At 47.7% G+C, this 17,057-nt stretch overlaps 2 protein-coding genes across 2 annotated transcripts in view; one reads left to right on the forward strand and one right to left on the reverse strand.

Moving 5' to 3' along the window:
* Positions 1-17,057, reverse strand: part of si:dkey-96f10.1 (6-phosphofructo-2-kinase/fructose-2,6-bisphosphatase) — a 186,902-nt gene that overhangs the window by 152,548 nt on the left and 17,297 nt on the right. The gene's annotated exons all lie outside the window — the stretch shown is intronic.
* LOC133005424 (IQ motif and SEC7 domain-containing protein 2-like) overlaps positions 1-17,057 on the forward strand; it is an 84,677-nt gene that overhangs the window by 58,568 nt on the left and 9,052 nt on the right. Inside the window, exons 2-9 of the mRNA XM_061075094.1 lie at positions 10,068-10,236; positions 10,910-11,077; positions 11,357-11,530; positions 11,639-11,681; positions 11,736-11,788; positions 12,436-13,076; positions 15,616-16,494; positions 16,628-16,786. Coding sequence (XP_060931077.1) covers positions 10,068-10,236; positions 10,910-11,077; positions 11,357-11,530; positions 11,639-11,681; positions 11,736-11,788; positions 12,436-13,076; positions 15,616-16,494; positions 16,628-16,786 — 2,286 coding nt within the window. The remainder of the gene's footprint in view (positions 1-10,067; positions 10,237-10,909; positions 11,078-11,356; positions 11,531-11,638; positions 11,682-11,735; positions 11,789-12,435; positions 13,077-15,615; positions 16,495-16,627; positions 16,787-17,057) is intronic.

Consider the following 17,057-nt stretch of genomic DNA (forward strand, 5'->3'; position numbering starts at 1 on the left):
TTGGTCTATTTAGAATTTAAGGAAAATCGATGAAGTATAAACTCTGAATCCAACGTCGGGCTTCGCAGAGACGATTCCTTTACTTTCAGTTCCATCACAGAAAGAAGAGTTGATCTTTGGGCTCAGTGGATTTAAGCCTTTTGACTTTGATTCTCCCTTCAGACGACACTCGGGGAAGCAGCTTCCCTTCAGCTCGGTGACGCTCACACCTGCAGAGACTGATCCACGTGAAGAGAGAAGGAAAGTGAAGCAGGGATGTGAAACAAAGACGTTTCTCTGGAGTCATCATGTGATTAAACTGTCAGATCAGAAGCTGGAACTCATATATCGATCATTATTCATGTCTCATAAAGACCAGGGGCTGCTCAGGCTGGTGGGGGGGGCCCCGTCAGGTTACATCTCTTCTTCTTCTTCACTTAACACAACAATCACACCAACACACCGTCCAGTACACAGAGCAGAGAGGAAGAGCACAAAGTCTGAATTCATTGATTCACTTTGTCTTAATGTCCCTGAATGAACTGAGCGTTCAGGAAACTCCCGGTGGCCAAGTCGCCTCTGATCACATCAACCACATGTTTTATTTTCACCTGCGTCAGCGTTTCTCCTCCTGTCGCCGTCTTCTGTCCACATGATGATGCAACCCTCACTCTGTCATATCTCATCCGACCAATCACAGCCATCTGTCCAGCCTCGTTAACCCACCGCCAGACAGCGATAAGAGCAGATCTGATACGTGGCCAATCAGATTCTTCCTCTGGACTCGTTCCCTCTATGCAAAACGAAGGAGGAGACGTGAACGGACGTTTGTGATTGGCTCAGATTAGCAGCTGCCCGGCTCGATGCGACCAATCACAGCTGATGAGAAGGAAACCGGTTGGAAGGAAGAAGGAAAGAGAAACGAGGAACTTGCTGGAGGTAGATTCAGAACTGGATCAGAACTGGATCAGAAGTGGATCTGCCTCCTGGTGTCTGGAGGAGTCAGCTGCTGCAGCTCAGGTGGAAACACGGACGGGAAACAGACTGAATCCAGCTTCAGCTCATGTGTTCCGGGCCAAAGTCAGTCAGGACCAATCAAATCACAGCTTTACCTTCCTCTCAAACCAGCGCTCTGTGCCTCTGGCGCTCGGACAAGTCACTGATGGAGGGAGCAGATTGGAACAGGCTGCGAGAGACGAGCCGGGAAACCACCAGAGAATGAAGCACACCTTAAATTAGATCAGCTGGAGACGGCTTCACCTGTGTTCCCTCCATCTGCTCACAACCCCCCCCCCCCACCACCTCTGCAGAGGAGCCAACATTCAGCTCAGGTGCACGGACGCTCGTTAATCTATCAGATCAGAGACACGGGAACGATGCAGAGCAGCAGCGGAACATCCACGACTCTCCTCTTCATTTGAAACGTTCTACACACTTTAGAGCATTTCACTATAACAGAGAGTAACTTGGCTTGAAGGCAGTTAACAGATCTGACCAACCACTACAGTCTATGATCCTCTATCCGTTATCTACATGACGTTCACAGACGATACACAAACACTAAATATGATATTATTCTTATTTATTAGGCCCATGTCTGTTAACATGGAGGAGGCGGGGTTTACAGTCACTGCGGTTACATGTGTCCGATTGAAACTCGATTTCTGGCGTTGTCGGGTTTCAATCGAAGATCCATTTCATGTAACTCCACAAATCTAGATTTCTTGTGTCCGACTGAAGTCGGATAACCCCCCCCAGATAAGTAGATCGGATTTGGCTGTATATCGGACAACGCGCGCATGTAACTCTGGAAGCTAGACAACAACTGGAGATGAGGTCTTTGCGCATGCTTGAGATCCTGCCCCCCCCCCCCCTCCCTCCCTGGCCGTGACCCGGACCATTCTAATCAAATGCGCCGTTCGCATTCGCAGTACTCCTAGAGTAAACATGCACGACATCATGTAGAGGGACGTAGCTTCACCTTGCTCTCCGTTCGTCATCTTTCTCGCATGCTGAGTTGAAGGCTGTTGTTTTTTGTTGGTAGTCACCACTAGCTGTAATGAAAACAGCGCCACCTATCGTAGCGGGGTATGAAATGCTTTCGGACAAGAGTCGGATTTCTCAGTGCCATGTACCCTGAGATAGAGCAGTTAACCCCCCATGGATAGAGAAACCGGGCTTCAGCCGAAATCGGGTTTATGCCATCATGTAAACGTAGTGAGTGCGAATTTAAAGACTCCTCCTTTCACGGGTTCATGAGTATCAGGCTTCAACCGATTTCCTCTTCTTCTGCAGCCGTTTAAAGGCTCCTGACCGGAGGGTGAGCGCCACCTACTGCAGTGGATGGAAATGTTTCATAAATTCACACTTTATTTGTGACACATGTGGGAGGAAATGCAACGAATGATCAGTGATGAGTTTACATAACAAACAGAAGACGAGATGTAAGGATAGAAATGTATCATGTGCAAGAAAAACAGAAAGAGCGAGAGGACGAAAACACACACGACCATCTGAAGGGAGAGAGAGAGAGAGAGAGAGAGAGAGAGAGAGAGAGAGAGAGAGAGAGAGAGAGAGAGAGAAAGAGAGAGAGAGAGAGAGAGAGAGAGAGAGAGGGAGGTGGTGCTCATGTCGTGTCGTTGTTGTGAAGCCGCTCGCTGCCTCAGGGTTTGGTGCCATTTGGTTCCTGTTTGGATAACGAGCCTCATAAAACACACACTCACTGAAATACACACAGCAACACATCAATATAGAAACACACACACACACACACTCTCTCTCTCTCTCTCTCTCTGGTAAAGCAAGCTCTGCATAAACTGTGTCTCACTAACACACATTTCCCAGAGTCCCTGTTGTTTCCTAATGTAGAGCGCCGCTCGCCTCCAGGCAGAGGAGCCGGACGGTTGCTGGTTCCAATCCCTGAGACAATATGGCCCCAGAAACGTGAATGGAAGCACCGTCCCCTCACTATGAAATATGATTTGAATCCCAGCATGCCGTCTGATTACTTAACATCGGTTCAGAACACATGAGACAAAGTTGTTCCATCGAACAGATTCAACACACGAGGGCTTCAGAGGTTTTCACTTTCCTGACGTGTCCTGGAGCTTCTGTATCTGAGTCAGTGTCTCTGGACGTGTTCTGGATCTTCTCCTGCAGCCTCCTGGTAACATGTGTGTAACATGTCAGAGTCCGTGTGAGGAACCAGCAGGAGAACGTGTGGAAGCTTCTCAGTGAGCGAGTGGACGTGTGGAGGAGGTTTGAGGAAGAGGAGCCGGACACGTAGAAGAGGAAGAGAGCTGTACTGTACTGTAATGTGACTGTAAACAGATTTAGATCACAACAAGTAATACACACAGACACACACACACACACACACACACACACACACACACACACACACACACACACACGCACAGGAGGCTCAGGTGTTAAGTTGTTAATGTAATTACGGAGCTCAACAGTTAATCACAGAACATTATTAATTATGACAAACTGACACACTGACCTCCTCTGTGTGTGTGTGTGTGTGTGTGTGTGTGTGTGTGTGTGTGTGTGTGTGTGTGTGTGTGTGTGTGTGTCTGTGTGCGTGTGTGTGTGTGTGGTTTGTACTCTGTATTATAGACTGTAGCACTCTGCAGTGTGAGAGCTGGAGGCTACGGGGGCCCAGGAGGGACAACAGAGAAATAATGTTTACTGATGGAAACTGTGATTTAGTACAGCCACAATATGAAATACTACTAATAATGATTCACCTTTAATCTTAGAGATAAATGTGAATCTTGACCTGAGGGTTAAAGGTTAAATGTTTCATCATTGAAGGAGCAAGAATATGATCAGGAAATACCATTTATTTTCTACACTTTTGGCCTGATGGAGGCGCTAGAGAAGAAATCAGACAAAAATAGACGATATGATAGCTGCCAAAAGTGAAGCCAAATCCTCTCTACCACCCCCTGGTGTTTGGCTGCAGTATAGGTCATCAACCCCTGCTGCTCCATGTTAGCAGATGGGACAGGTCGGTTCTGATCACTTTGGTTTTAACGAGTTATTCGATGATTTAAAAGAGGCGGAGACTCATGAGAACGAAACCAGCACAATGACCGAAGCTCATAATATAAATATCGTACGTCTTTAAATAAACTCAGTTCTGACTCTGCACAGAAGTCGCCTGCAGCAGTGAGTCATCTGACAAACAATCCAACAAAGTGTTTTCACTGCAAACCAACAGAACCATCGTCTGATCGTCTCTTTCTCTCCTGACAGATGTGTTTTCTCCCACAGCCCATTCACCAGCTGTGAAACATCTGGATAATATGATGTGTTCTCGCTTGAGTTCACTCAGACATTATCAGAGTTCTGTCCCCAGCCCCAGCCTCTGACTCTGACTCTGATGTGAATGTTCTCACGTTCGGCCTCTCAGATCGTTTCTGGAGATTATCTTTAGTTCAGTGAGTGAGGAGCCGACAGTGACTCTGACTGTCTTATAGTTTTATACTCTGTGTCAGTCAGAGTGGACTGAGGCTGTGTGTGTGTGTGTGTGTGTGTGTGTGTGTGTGTGTGTGTGTGTGTGTGTGTGTGTGTGTGTGTGTGTGTGTGTGTGTGTGTGGGATTCCTTGCTTCAGTGTATCAGTGTGTGTTTGTATTGTTTGTGCATAAACTGGCATCATCGTTCTGACACTGTAACCCACATAAATCAGATAGATTTCTAATCAGTGTGTGTCTGTGTGTATCAGTGTGTGTGTGTGCGTGTGTGTGTCCTGCAGATTGCGGGTTGCATCCAGTGTTGTTAGTTACCGCCCCGGCTTATGAATGCAGAATGACAAACAGAAACACAGTGTGTGTGTGTGCGTGTGTGTTTGTGTGTGTTTGTGTGTGTGTGTGTGTGTGTGTGTGTACATGCATGTTTAAGTGAGTGCAAAGGTGGAGGAGTAACACAATATATGAAACAAATATAAATTAGAAAACTGTGTATGTGTGTGTGTGTGTCTGTGTGTGTGTGTTTGTGTGTGTGTGTGTGTGTGTGTTTGTCGTCTTCCCCCGGACTCATGTGGTTTCACAGGAAAAACAAGCTGCCGAGCAGAGCCAAGGTTTCTATGTGAGTGTGATCTTGTTTACATGCTGCAGTGGGTTTATATGCGTTGTGGGTGTTGGTGTGTGTTGGTGTGTGTTGTTGTGTGTAGTCCTGAATTCTACAGAGTGTTGTTGTGTTGTAGGGATTTTACAGAGAATAATGCAGTGACACCAAACCAGGCTTGTGTCTGTTTATCCAACAGACACAGGAGCTAAATGTCAGTGTTCAGGTTATTCTAACCTTACAGACACTCATCAGGACCCCCACCCCCCCACCCCCCCCCCTCCTTGTCCTGAGTGTGATCTGTGTTTCAGATCACTGGGAGTTTCCCATGTTCTGTTTTTGGCTGAACAGGCGAAAAATAACTCCAGGAAGCACTGATGATAATTATTTTCCCCGTCAGCCTCAATCCAGAGAAGCTCTTCAGTAACCACGGAGACCCAGTCGAGCTCCGGTCGAACCTCGTGCACGATCTGAAAACAATCCACTGACACGGTGAAGGATGTGAAAAGTAAAACCCAGGATGAAGTGTGTTCATGAGCCTCAGGCCAGGTTCTCCTTCCATTCATCACCTGTCTGTAAAACGTTCAGAAACAAGTGACGATAATAAATCTGTGTGAGCAGTCGAGGCTTCAACTGAGCAAACCACTGAGAAATTAATGTCGTATTGTACATGATTATGAACTGTAGCCTCAGGCCTGTTTATACCGTTCATGTCAACATTTTAGATTTCTCTGAAAGCTCCAATATAACTAATGTGGCCTGAAAACCGAGCATGGAGCAAATACCCCAGTTTAATGTGATTAAACCCAAATGTACTGGACATAGTGTTATTCAGTAACTGCAGCCGCAGCAGCCCTCACCAGTATCACAGAGCAGCCTGTGAGACCACACGCAGGGCACAGGAAGCTGGTCCTGGTTCCACTCGCTGCCCGTGAAGCTCACCTGAAGAACGTCTATTAAATCCAGAGGTGTCAAAAGTATTCACATTCATTACTCAAGTAGAAGTATAGATACTAGGGTTTAAAAATACTTTTGTAGAAGTTGAAGTATCAACTCAAGCTTTTTACTTCGTGTACTTAAAGTATAAAAGTAAAAGTAATGTAAGGACAAACTCTTAAGCCGCGTCTCAGGGGCCTATAGTGCACTACCCCCCCTCCTCCAAAAAACACATTTTTCTAAAGGCCATTATGACGAATGAATGTTATATTAAAATGTTATGTTGAAAATTGTGGGATGCACTAGGCTACTAGTTTGAACTGCAAATATGCCCATTGAAAATTATCACATTTTATTACAATGCAAATACATATATTGTTGGAAGAGACCTTTGGACTCAACACTACCAATAATCAAACTTGACTTTCAAGAGGAAGTAAAAGTCGTAACAAGGTCGTGTTGCCTTTTTTTGTGTGTGTTTTTGAACGATGACAAACCGGAATGAAAACAAGCCAAAATTAAATAGGAGTAACGAGGCTATTTTTTAAATGTAAGAAGTAGAAGTAAAAAGTCATCTGAAAAATAAATACTCCAGTAAAGTATAGATACCCAACATTTCTACTTAAGTAAGGTAACAAAGTATTTGTACTTCGTTACTTGACACCTCCGATTAAATTAATGTCCTCGAATCAAGTTATCAACCAGAAAGAGGTTTTATACAAACAGATTCTATGACACTGACTTTAATGAAGGAGACATTCTGTTCAACTTCAGGTTAAAATGTTTTCATGCTCTAATGTTCAGCGTTAGTCCTCAGCCTGTCCATTGCTGCAGCTCCTCCTTTCAGCCTCTGTCTCAAACACCTGGTGAGCTGGACGACTGACGAGTGTCCTTTCACTGCTCGGTAGCGCCCCCACCAGGGGAAGAGCCTCACTGCTAACAGGAGCACGATAACCTCAAAGTAACAAAGATGGTGACAGATGTTTGAAAAGTAGAATCTGGCAAAGCTGTGGTAACGTCAGGGTCACGTGAAGGTCACCGGACGACCTCGTGCTGCAGGAAGCTGCCAGCGGGGGGGGGGTGGGGGGGGGGGGGCTCAGTGCACGGCCAGAGGATAAATCAAACACACCTCAACTCAACCCTGCAGCTGGCTCAGCTTCAGCTGCCTGAGGAGAGATGTGAAGAGGGGAGGAGGAGAGGAAGAGGGGGAGGAGAGGAAGAGGAGAGGGGGAAAGGAGGAAGAGGAGGAGGAGGGGGAGGAGGAAGAGGAAAGGAGGAAGAGGAGGAGGAGGAAGAGGAGAGGAGAGGAGAGGAGAGGAGAGGAGAGGAGAGGAGAGGAGAGGAGAGGAGAGGAGAGGAGAGGAGAGGAGAGGAGAGGAGAGGAGAGGAGAGGAGAGGAGAGGAGAGGAGAGGAGAGGAAGAGGAGAGGAGGAGGAGGAGGAGGAAGAGAGGAAGAGAGGAAGAGCAGGAAGAGGAGGAGGAGGAGGAGGAGGAGGAGGAGGAGGGGAGAGGAAGAGAGGAGGAGGAGGTGGAGGAGGGGAGAGGAAGAGAGGAAGAGGAGGTGGAGGAGGGGAGAGGAAGAGGAGGAAGAGGGGAGAAGAGGAGAGGAGTTGCAGAAAGAAGAACAGTGGGATGAGAGATGTAAAGAGGAAGAGGAGGGAAAGGAAGAAGAGGAAGAGAGAGGAAAGACAACAATGATGTGATGATGATGATGATGATGATGATGATGATGATGATGATGATGATGATGATGATGATGATGATGATGATGATGATGATGATGATGAAGATGCAGATGATGATGATGATGATGATGCTGATGCTGATGATGATGATGATGATGATGATGATGATGATGATGAAGATGATGATGATGATGATGATGATGAAGATGATGAAGATGATGATGATGATTATGATGATGATGATGATGATGATGATGATGATGATGCAGATGATGATGATGATGATGATGATGATGATGATGAAGATGATGATGATGATGATGATGATGATGAAGATGATGAAGATGATGATGATGATTATGATGATGATGATGATGATGATGATGATGATGATGATGATGATGATGATGCAGATGATGATGATGATGATGATGATGATGATGAGGATGATGATGATGATGATGATGATGATGATGATGATGATGATGATGATGATGATGATGATGATGATGATGATGATGATGATGATGATGATGATGATGATGATGATGAAGATGATGAGGGGGAGGAAACAGAGAGAGACTTTGTAATTGTCGAGAGTTTCCTCCTCTCAGGTTTTACTGCAGAGCCTCAGTGGGATTTATGAGTGCAGTCACTTCTCTGCTGTGTGTGTGTGTGTGTGTGTGTGTGTGTGTGTGTGTGTGTGTGTGTCTGTGTGTGTGTGTGTGTGTGTGTGTGTGTGTGTGTGTGTGTGTCTTAGAAAGAGAATTTAATATATCAAGGTTTAGGGATGTAAACGTCACATCATTCCTGAATACTGTCTTCTGCCTCTCTCTCTCTCTCTCTCTCTCTCTCTCTCTCGCTCTCTCTCTCTCTCTCTCTCTCTCCCTCCCTCTCTCTCTCTCACACACACTCACACACACTGAGTCACATGGGGGTGACTCACAGCAGCGTGTGTGTGTGTCTGTATGGGGGTGTGTACAGTGTACGAGAGTGTGGGTGTACAGTGTGTCGTGTTTGCAGAAGACACAGCATGAATGTGTGTGTGTGTGTGTGTGTGTGTGTGTGTGTGTGTGTGTGCGTGCGTGCGTGCGTGCGTGCGTGCGTGCGTGCGTGCGTGCGTGCGTGCGTGCGTGTGTGTGTGTGTGTCTGTGTGTGTGTGTGTCTGTGTGTGTGTGTCTGTGTGTGTGTGTGTTAGCTTGGCAGTGCCCACATTAGCTTCCCTGGCAGCTTCTCTGAGTCTCAGCCCTTCGATGATGGAACCATCATTTCTCTTCTTTTCTTTCCTCCCTCGTTCTTTATTGATCAGTTCATTAATCGATCAGCTGTCAATCATCCATCACCTGACCAGTATGAAGCAGGACTGGTCCGGTGTAATCCGGTTTGTTCCGGTTTGTCTGGTCTGTTTTAGTCCGACTGTAAATAAAGACATGAAGCCAAATCACCTGGATCGCCCCCTGGTGGCTGACTGCATTGATCCTGGAGTCGTGGTGTTGAGGCTCCGCCCACACACGTTTCTTCAGTCTGGTCCACGTCCCATCTGCTGGTGACTGCACTCCGCCACCAGGGGGCGACCCAGAGGATTTGGTATAGTTAGTGTATTTGCAGTTGTGCTTTAGCTAGCTCTGAAGCAGCAGCCGCTAAGGAGGTGACGGCTTTTTATTTTTAACAATGTTATTATTATTAATAATTTGGCGGTTTATTTTTTGAAAAGGTCTTTATGTTATGGGGGCCATGTCGTCCATCTTTGTTTACAGTCTGTAAACGGCCAGTTGCCTTTGGCTTTCTCTGGTCTGGTATTGGAATGGTTTAGTCCGGTTTAGTCCGGTTTGGATCGGCCCGGTTGGTCCAGGTCTGGCTTGGAATGGTGCAGTCTGATTTGTCTGTTTTTGTCTCCTTTTTCTTGTCCTCTATTCGTCCTTCACCCTCTTCCCTTCCTTGTCTCTTCTCTATTGTACCATTGTTTTATTTTCTTCTTCTCTTCTTCTTCACTTGTCATATTCTGTTCCTCCTCCTCCTCCTCAACCTCCTCCTCCTCCTCCTCCTCCCTTCTTCTCCAGTCATGCGAGTTTCTTCCCCTCTTTCCGTCCTTAGTTCTTGTCCTCTCCCTCCTCCTGTTCGCCCTCATTCTGTTCTCTGTGGTTTAGCTCATCTCTTGCTGCTGCTTCCGTTCGTCATAATGTTTCTTTTCTTTATCTTTCACTTTATTTCAGAACCAAACACGTTATAGATTCAGTTTGACCGGATGTGATCAACATTCATTCGGTCATTCTCTCTCTCTCTCTCTCTCTCTCTCTCTCTCTCTCTCTCTCTCTCTCTCTCTCTCTCTCTCTCTCTCTCTCTCTCTCTCTCTCTCTCTCCCTCTCTCTCTCTCTCTCTCTCTCTCTCAGTGTGGAGGGCGACTCTCAGTGTCCGGAGGCGCTCACTTTTTCTGATTCGTCCTTCGGCCACCCGCCTCCCTTCCATCGCTATAGCAACAGCCCCCTCTCCAGCCCCTGTGATCCCTACAGCTCTGCCTCCACCAGCGGGCCCCTGGGAGCCTCCCACATACACACTCAGGTACTGACCCTCAGACTCACACACACACACACACACACACACACACACACACACACACACACACACACACACACACACAGACACACACTAGGTCTACAGACATTAGTTTCTACACAAGACAAAGTTTCACCTTGTTTGAATCATTTCTCTCCAACGACACCAGCTTCAGTTTGAAACACAAACACTGGACCTGATCAAAAATCAACTATAATGATAATATAATAACAACTGTGATCACATGATGATAACATTAAGATTGTCCACGTTATAGGATTGTCAGATAGCGCCCCCTATAGGCCCAGGGATCCCTGCAGTGGGATTTAAACCCAACAATTAAAAAGTATCATCAGACAATTATACTTCAAAATAAATTATATGATTTGTGCTAATGCATCACTGCCTCAGCAGCTTTTTACCTTTGCTAGCTGATGTTGACATGTGGGTGGGGGGGGCATGTCGTCCATTTTTAATAACTTTTTTAATACATTTTAATATGCATCACCTGATTCCCTCTCTCTCAGGGTTTGATTCTGAAGCAGCTGAATAAAAAGAGTTTAAGAATAAATCAATCATAACTGACAACCTGTCTCCTCCTCCTCCTCCTCCTCCTCCTCCTCCTCCTCCTCCTCCTCCTCCTCCTCCTCCTCCTCCTCCTCCTCCTCCTCCTCCTCAGGGCAGCTCTCCCATCTCCCCCCCCAGCCCGGCGAGCCTGGCCTGGGCTCAGCGGAGTCGCCACCAGCCGGCCAGCCTGGCGCTCCGCAAGCAGGAGGAGGAGGAGAGCAAACGCTGCAAGGCCTTCTCCGACAGCTATGAGCTCTCCACAGACCTGCAGGACAAGAAGGTGACGTGAAGGACTCGTGTTCGTGTCTCTGTTCGGAAACTAACGCACAGTGCACTTTATAACACCCACACTTATTGCGTTACACACACACAGACACACACACATCATCACTGTGGGTTGAGGCTCAGATGTTGTGTCACGATTCACTCGTCACATCTATCAAGTCGAAACGATTCCACCACATCGGCTCAGCCTCCATGTTGTGTCACTAAATGGATCAAAGACAAATTCAAACTGTCCGTGCTTGGTGCCCTGACCTTTGACCTCGCTGTGCGGCAGGTGGAGATGCTGGAGAGGAAGTACGGAGGCCAGTTTGTGTCTCGGCGGGCGGCGAGGACGATTCAGACGGCGTTCAGGCAGTACCGCATGAACAAGAACTTCGAGAGGCTTCGTAGCTCCGCCTCCGAGAGCAGGATGACCCGACGCATCATCCTGTCCAACATGAGGATGCAGGTACACACACACACACACACACACACACACACACACACACTATAAGACACATGTTGGTCAGGTCAAATGTTTCCAGCTCTGATCTGGATTTCCTCTCGTTGGCTCCAGTACTCGTTCGACGAGCGTCCGCCACAATGTCAGGGGTCAGCAGGTCAGCTGGGGTCAGCAGGTCAGCTGGGGTCAGCAGGTCAGCGGGGGTCAGCAGGTCAGCGGGGGTCCGAGGACGCAGGAGACATGGACGACTCCTTCTCTAAACAAGTAAACACATCTCACACCTTCTTGAACTTTCATACACAACTGGAATTCAAATAATGACTCATGTTAAAGTTGGTGTCCAGAATAAACCTCGTGTGGTAAATCCATCGTCAGGTAAATGTTTCCACTATTTTTTACATATATTTGTTTTTGAAACAGTTCACTATGAAATATTCACATCAGAGCCTGAAGAATGAAACAGTGGAAGCAGTGGAAGCACACAAGTAAAAGTCAAAGTACCATATTAACTTTTCTACTTGAGCAAAAGCAAGTAACTATTTACTTTATTTTATACTTTAAGCATTAAAGTGAAAGTCCTTGCAGAGCGCTGCTGCATGGGGCGGGGTCTAATGGTACCTGCCTGCTCTGATTGGATGAAAATATAAAAACAGAATAATCCTTTGCACATAAGTAAGAGGTGCATCAGAGGAAAGAGCAGACGCTGTTATCACTGCTTCACTCATCAGGCTGCAAGGAGGATTCCAGAAAAAACACACGAGTCATCATTAAGGTTCCAAACTCTAAACTACAAACAAACTTTGTTTTCTGTTGAGTTGACATTAAAATCCATTTGAATGATAAATATAACAAATCTTGAGATATGAACCAGAAGCAGAGGTTTGATTCTCTCTGTGTCTCTGTGACTTCAGGTGAAGTCTTTGGCCGACTCGATGGACGACTCGCTGACCTGCCAGTCGGGACGCGAGGACTCACAGGAAGCAGGAGGAGAGGAGGAGGAGGAGGAGGAGGAGGAGGGAGACGAAGAGGAGGAAGAGGAGGAGGAGGAAGGGGAGGAGGACGAGGAGGAAGACGAAGAAGAAGATTACAGACAGTGTGCGTGGCGCAGCACCAATGCCTCCGCCCACCGCGCCACAGGCCGGGGGGGAGGAGCCGGGAGAGGAGGCGCCGACATGCACGAGGACAGCACCGCCACCTCCTTCAGTGATGTCACGCTCTACATGGACGAGGGCTGCCTCCCCTCCTCGCCGCTGTCCCGCCCCGCCTCCAACTCCGACACGGAGTACTGGGGAGGAGGGCGAGGGGGAGGCGCAGGGGGGAGGGAGGACAGCAGGGAGACGGAGGGAGGGAGCAGCCGGAGGAGCAGCACGCCATGTACCGAGTGTCGGGGGGAGTACAGAGGGAGGGCAGGAGGAGGAGGAGGAGGAGGAGGAGGAGGAGGAGGAGGAGGAGGAGGAGGAGGAGGAGGAGGAGGAGGAGGAGGAGGAGGAGGACACCTCCCTGTCCTGACCATCGAACCGCCCAGTGACAGCTCCGTGGACATGAGTGACAGGTCAGCACAGCCAATCAGAGAGCTTCGATCACAAGTCGTTCTCATGTTCTTAATCTGATTATAACACACAGAGTAAATAAAGATGGACGACAAGACAAATCCTCTCCATCGCCCCCTGGTGGCTGATTGACAGGTCCCATAGAAACTCTGCCTCCTCCATGTTAGCAGATGGGACCAACGTAGATGTTACATATTTTTTTCTCGAAGATGAGACTTTAGTTCTTTTCTCTTTGTTCAAGGAAGACAGCTTTCTGTTATAAGGCACTGTTGTGCAATAATGGTTAGGAGTGATACAAAATAATAATGATCAAAATAAAATATAAAACATTAATATGTAAAAAATTAATATTAAAATACACCTGTGTATTGATTTTTGTGAAGATCGGTCAATGGGAACACCTTCCGGGGGTCTCGGGCTGTCTCGGGGGGGCACCGTTGAGCCATTTTGCGACGCCCATTGAAAATTCCTTCAGAATACGTAAATTTTCACCACTTTCTAACTTTCTGCAAATTTTGGTAAGAAGTTGAGCATGTTAAAGCCCTCAAAAAGCCAATTCACTTGCCTGAATAATAATAATAAGAAGAAAGAAATAATAATCCTTACAATTTCAATAGGGTCTCACCAGACACCTTTGATGTCTGTGCTCGGGCCCTAATCATAACTTTAGTTTGTTTAAGTTATCTCGGGGCACCACCCTTCACAGAAGGGAAAAGATAGCCAATTTATCGATTAAGATCAGTCTCATTTAGATGTAGTTCAATTAGAAATTTCTATATTTACTATTAAAGATTATATAATGAACAGTTAAGGTTTATAGAGTTCTTGACAGTGTAACGGTGGGCAAACTTCACTTATGCAACGTTAATGAAAGGACAAGTTTAAAAGAAAACATTTATTATGACATAATAAAGTATCAAAACACAAAACAAAATCTACTAACAAAGATGTGTGTGTGAGTGTGTGTGTGTATGTAAATTAGGGTGCTTTCAGAATGGTTGTTAACCAAACGTTCACACCTTCTTCAGCATGCTTTCAAAATGGTGGTTTGACCCCCCTAAGATAGCACCCCCCTTCTTCTGCAGAAGTGGTTTCACGACATGCAGCGGGGTCTGAGCTAATGAGCTGAGGAGATATGCGGTGTCTGTGAAAATGCTAATTAGATAATGGCAGAGTCTGAGTAGAGCCTAGCTTACATTAACTTTCATTTAGCTTGTAACTACAATATATATCAAACTTTAAAACACCAAACATAATCAAATAAACAGTCTTGCTTCTAGTCTAGTCTCATTATTAGGCCCAGTATGTTACCTGTCCTTGAACAGGGAGAAAGTTCCTGTGCGGTTCGCCGTTCGTTCTGGCTTGGAAGTCTCTGGTTCGTGTGGTCTCTGCTTCCGCGGTTCTGTTGAGCTGTGATGCTCTCGCTTGTTGAATTCCTTACCTGCAGGATATCGAATCGCTGCAAGGAGAATGGTAGAGCTTGAGATGCGTGGAGGTTTCCTTGAGAAGGTGGGCTGGAAGCTGTACCTTTGCGCTCCTCTTGTAGATTTTGATGCGAAGAGAAGATGCAAGGCAGGAGCAGTCAGGCCCCCTCTAGGCGATGCAGGAGAGGAGAGGCTGGACAGCCCGCTGTCCTCAGTGGTGGTCAGTGGAGAAAAGAGAAAGACTCTGGAGGAGGCCTGCTCTTAAATAGGCCCAGTGACTCTCAGGTCATGTGGCCAGATTGACCAATTGGAGTTGATCCTGGTAGAACTTCGCACCTATGTGTGAAGATGCCCAGAACAAAAGGAGCCTGTGACCCCCTGGGAGACTGAGTTCCTTTAATGTCTTAGAACAATGGAACTTGTGGCTTCTTGGGAGATTGAGTTCGCTCCAGCACATTCGGCTTCCTCAAGACAAAGACCATGTGCTTTCAGATTTTGACTACACATCCAGGCCGAAAGAGAGGCCTGCGGTTTGCACAAAAAGTGTCCCAACCCCACATTTGGAATGAGGTCCAAAAATCTTTAAGGTTGCGCTCATTTGTTTCATTGAGGGAGTTCTGGAGTCTAGTCTCATGAACAGCTGACTTCTCCTGCAGTGATTGTAACTGATAGTTGACTTGGCCATAGTATTTTATACTGACGAATTTTTTTATACCTTGTATTACTGTGTATATATATATATATATATATATATATATATATATATATGCATATTTATTTCATTCTTATTTATTCAATGTATTAACTCTTCAATGTATTAACTCTTCATTGGACCCTCGGCACCGTTGGAAATTAGGGTTTTGTTCCTCAATGTGTTTTCCGAGGTTTAAATAAATATTCAATCAAAGTTTCTGATCAGTTAAGTTTTAATCAGTTATTTGATGATGTAAAAAGGGGCGGAGACTGACTCCTGATTGGTCGAGCTCGTGTCTCATTAGGACCTCGGCTCCTCATCGGAGTTGTTTCGTTTTTAGATGACGTGTCGTCCATCTTTGTTCACAGTCTCAGTTTCATATCTTTGATTCCATGAGTTTAACGTTGTTGTTTGAACCTTCAGGTCGGAGCGCGGCTCCATCGGACGCCTGGTGTACGAGCAGGAGCCGTCGGGCGCCGAGCGAGGAGAGCGGGAGAGGAGGGCGGGAGGGGGGGGTGGGGAGGAGAGCGGCGAGGACGAGCGGGGGGGCGGAGGGGGGGGGAGCAGCGAGGCCGACTCGCCGCAGGGAACCATCAAACACAAACCCACGGCGCAGGGACAGACCCGCAGCCCGGCCAGCGTGCCCCCCCCGGTGCCCTCGGCCCGGACCCTGCCCTCGCACCCGCTCCCCCACCCGCTGCAGCACTCGCACCCCCACCCTCACCCCCCGCCCCTCCCCCACCTCCCCACCATCCTGCACCACCACCCTCAGTACAGCCAGCCGCACGTCGTGCACCTGCACCACGCGCACGGCGCCGGCCCCGGCCCGTACATGCAGCACCACTTCAACCAGCACCACTACCACCACCTGCACCACCACCACCTGCCACACGGCTACCCAGAACCCCCCTCTTCCCCCGCCCCCCCGCTCACACCTCTCTCCCCCCTGCCGCTGCCCCTCACGCCCTCGCCGCTCTCCTCCTCCTCCTCCGCTCTTCAGAACATGGAGGCGCAGCAGCACCTCGCCCACCACCCCCACCTCCTCCACCACCACCTGCTGTGCTCGGACGGAGACAACGAGAGCGTCAACTCCACCACCACCAACTCCAACGACGACACCACCGTCAACAACTGCAGCTCGGGCTCCTCGTCACGTGACAGCCTGCGGGAGCCAATGGGAGGAGCCGCCCTGGGCAAGCAGACCTATCAGAGGGAGAGCCGCCACAGCTGGGACTCGCCGGCCTTCAACAACGACGTGGTGCAGCGGCGGCAGTACCGCATCGGACTCAACCTGTTCAACAAGTAAGTGTTGTGTGTTCGCACCTGGAGACAGAATCAGACTCTGAAAACCAAACGAAACTGAAGAGAAACGGGAGAAGAAACAATGTTAACACAAATAAAGACATGTTTGAAAAGCGTGTCTCTGTGGCGACAGGAAGCCGGAGAAGGGGATCCAGTACCTGATCGAGAGAGGCTTCGCGTCGGACACGCCGGTCGGCATCGCCCGCTTCATCCTGGAGAGGAAGGGCCTGAGCCGGCAGATGATCGGAGAGTTCCTCGGCAGCCGGCAGCAGTTCAACAAGGACGTGTTAGAGTGAGTAGACGTCACATGACTCCCACAGCCGACATGTGTGGTTTCCAGGTCTCCATGACGCTGACACCTAGTGGCTGCAGTCGGTATGATTCTTCCTCAAATTCGCCTCAAATGTTTGTAGACTCACAGGTGAGCTGATTAGATTTCAGGGTTTAAAGGTCAAAGTAACGTTAACCTCACAAAACATGTCTTTGGTACCTCGAGTCTGTCTTTTGGGAATTTGTTCACATTTTGTTCAGTTGTCACTTGGACTCAAAGATGAATTGTTTTC

Source organism: Limanda limanda, chromosome 7, assembly GCF_963576545.1.
Source record: "Limanda limanda chromosome 7, fLimLim1.1, whole genome shotgun sequence".
NCBI lineage: Eukaryota > Metazoa > Chordata > Actinopteri > Pleuronectiformes > Pleuronectidae > Limanda > Limanda limanda.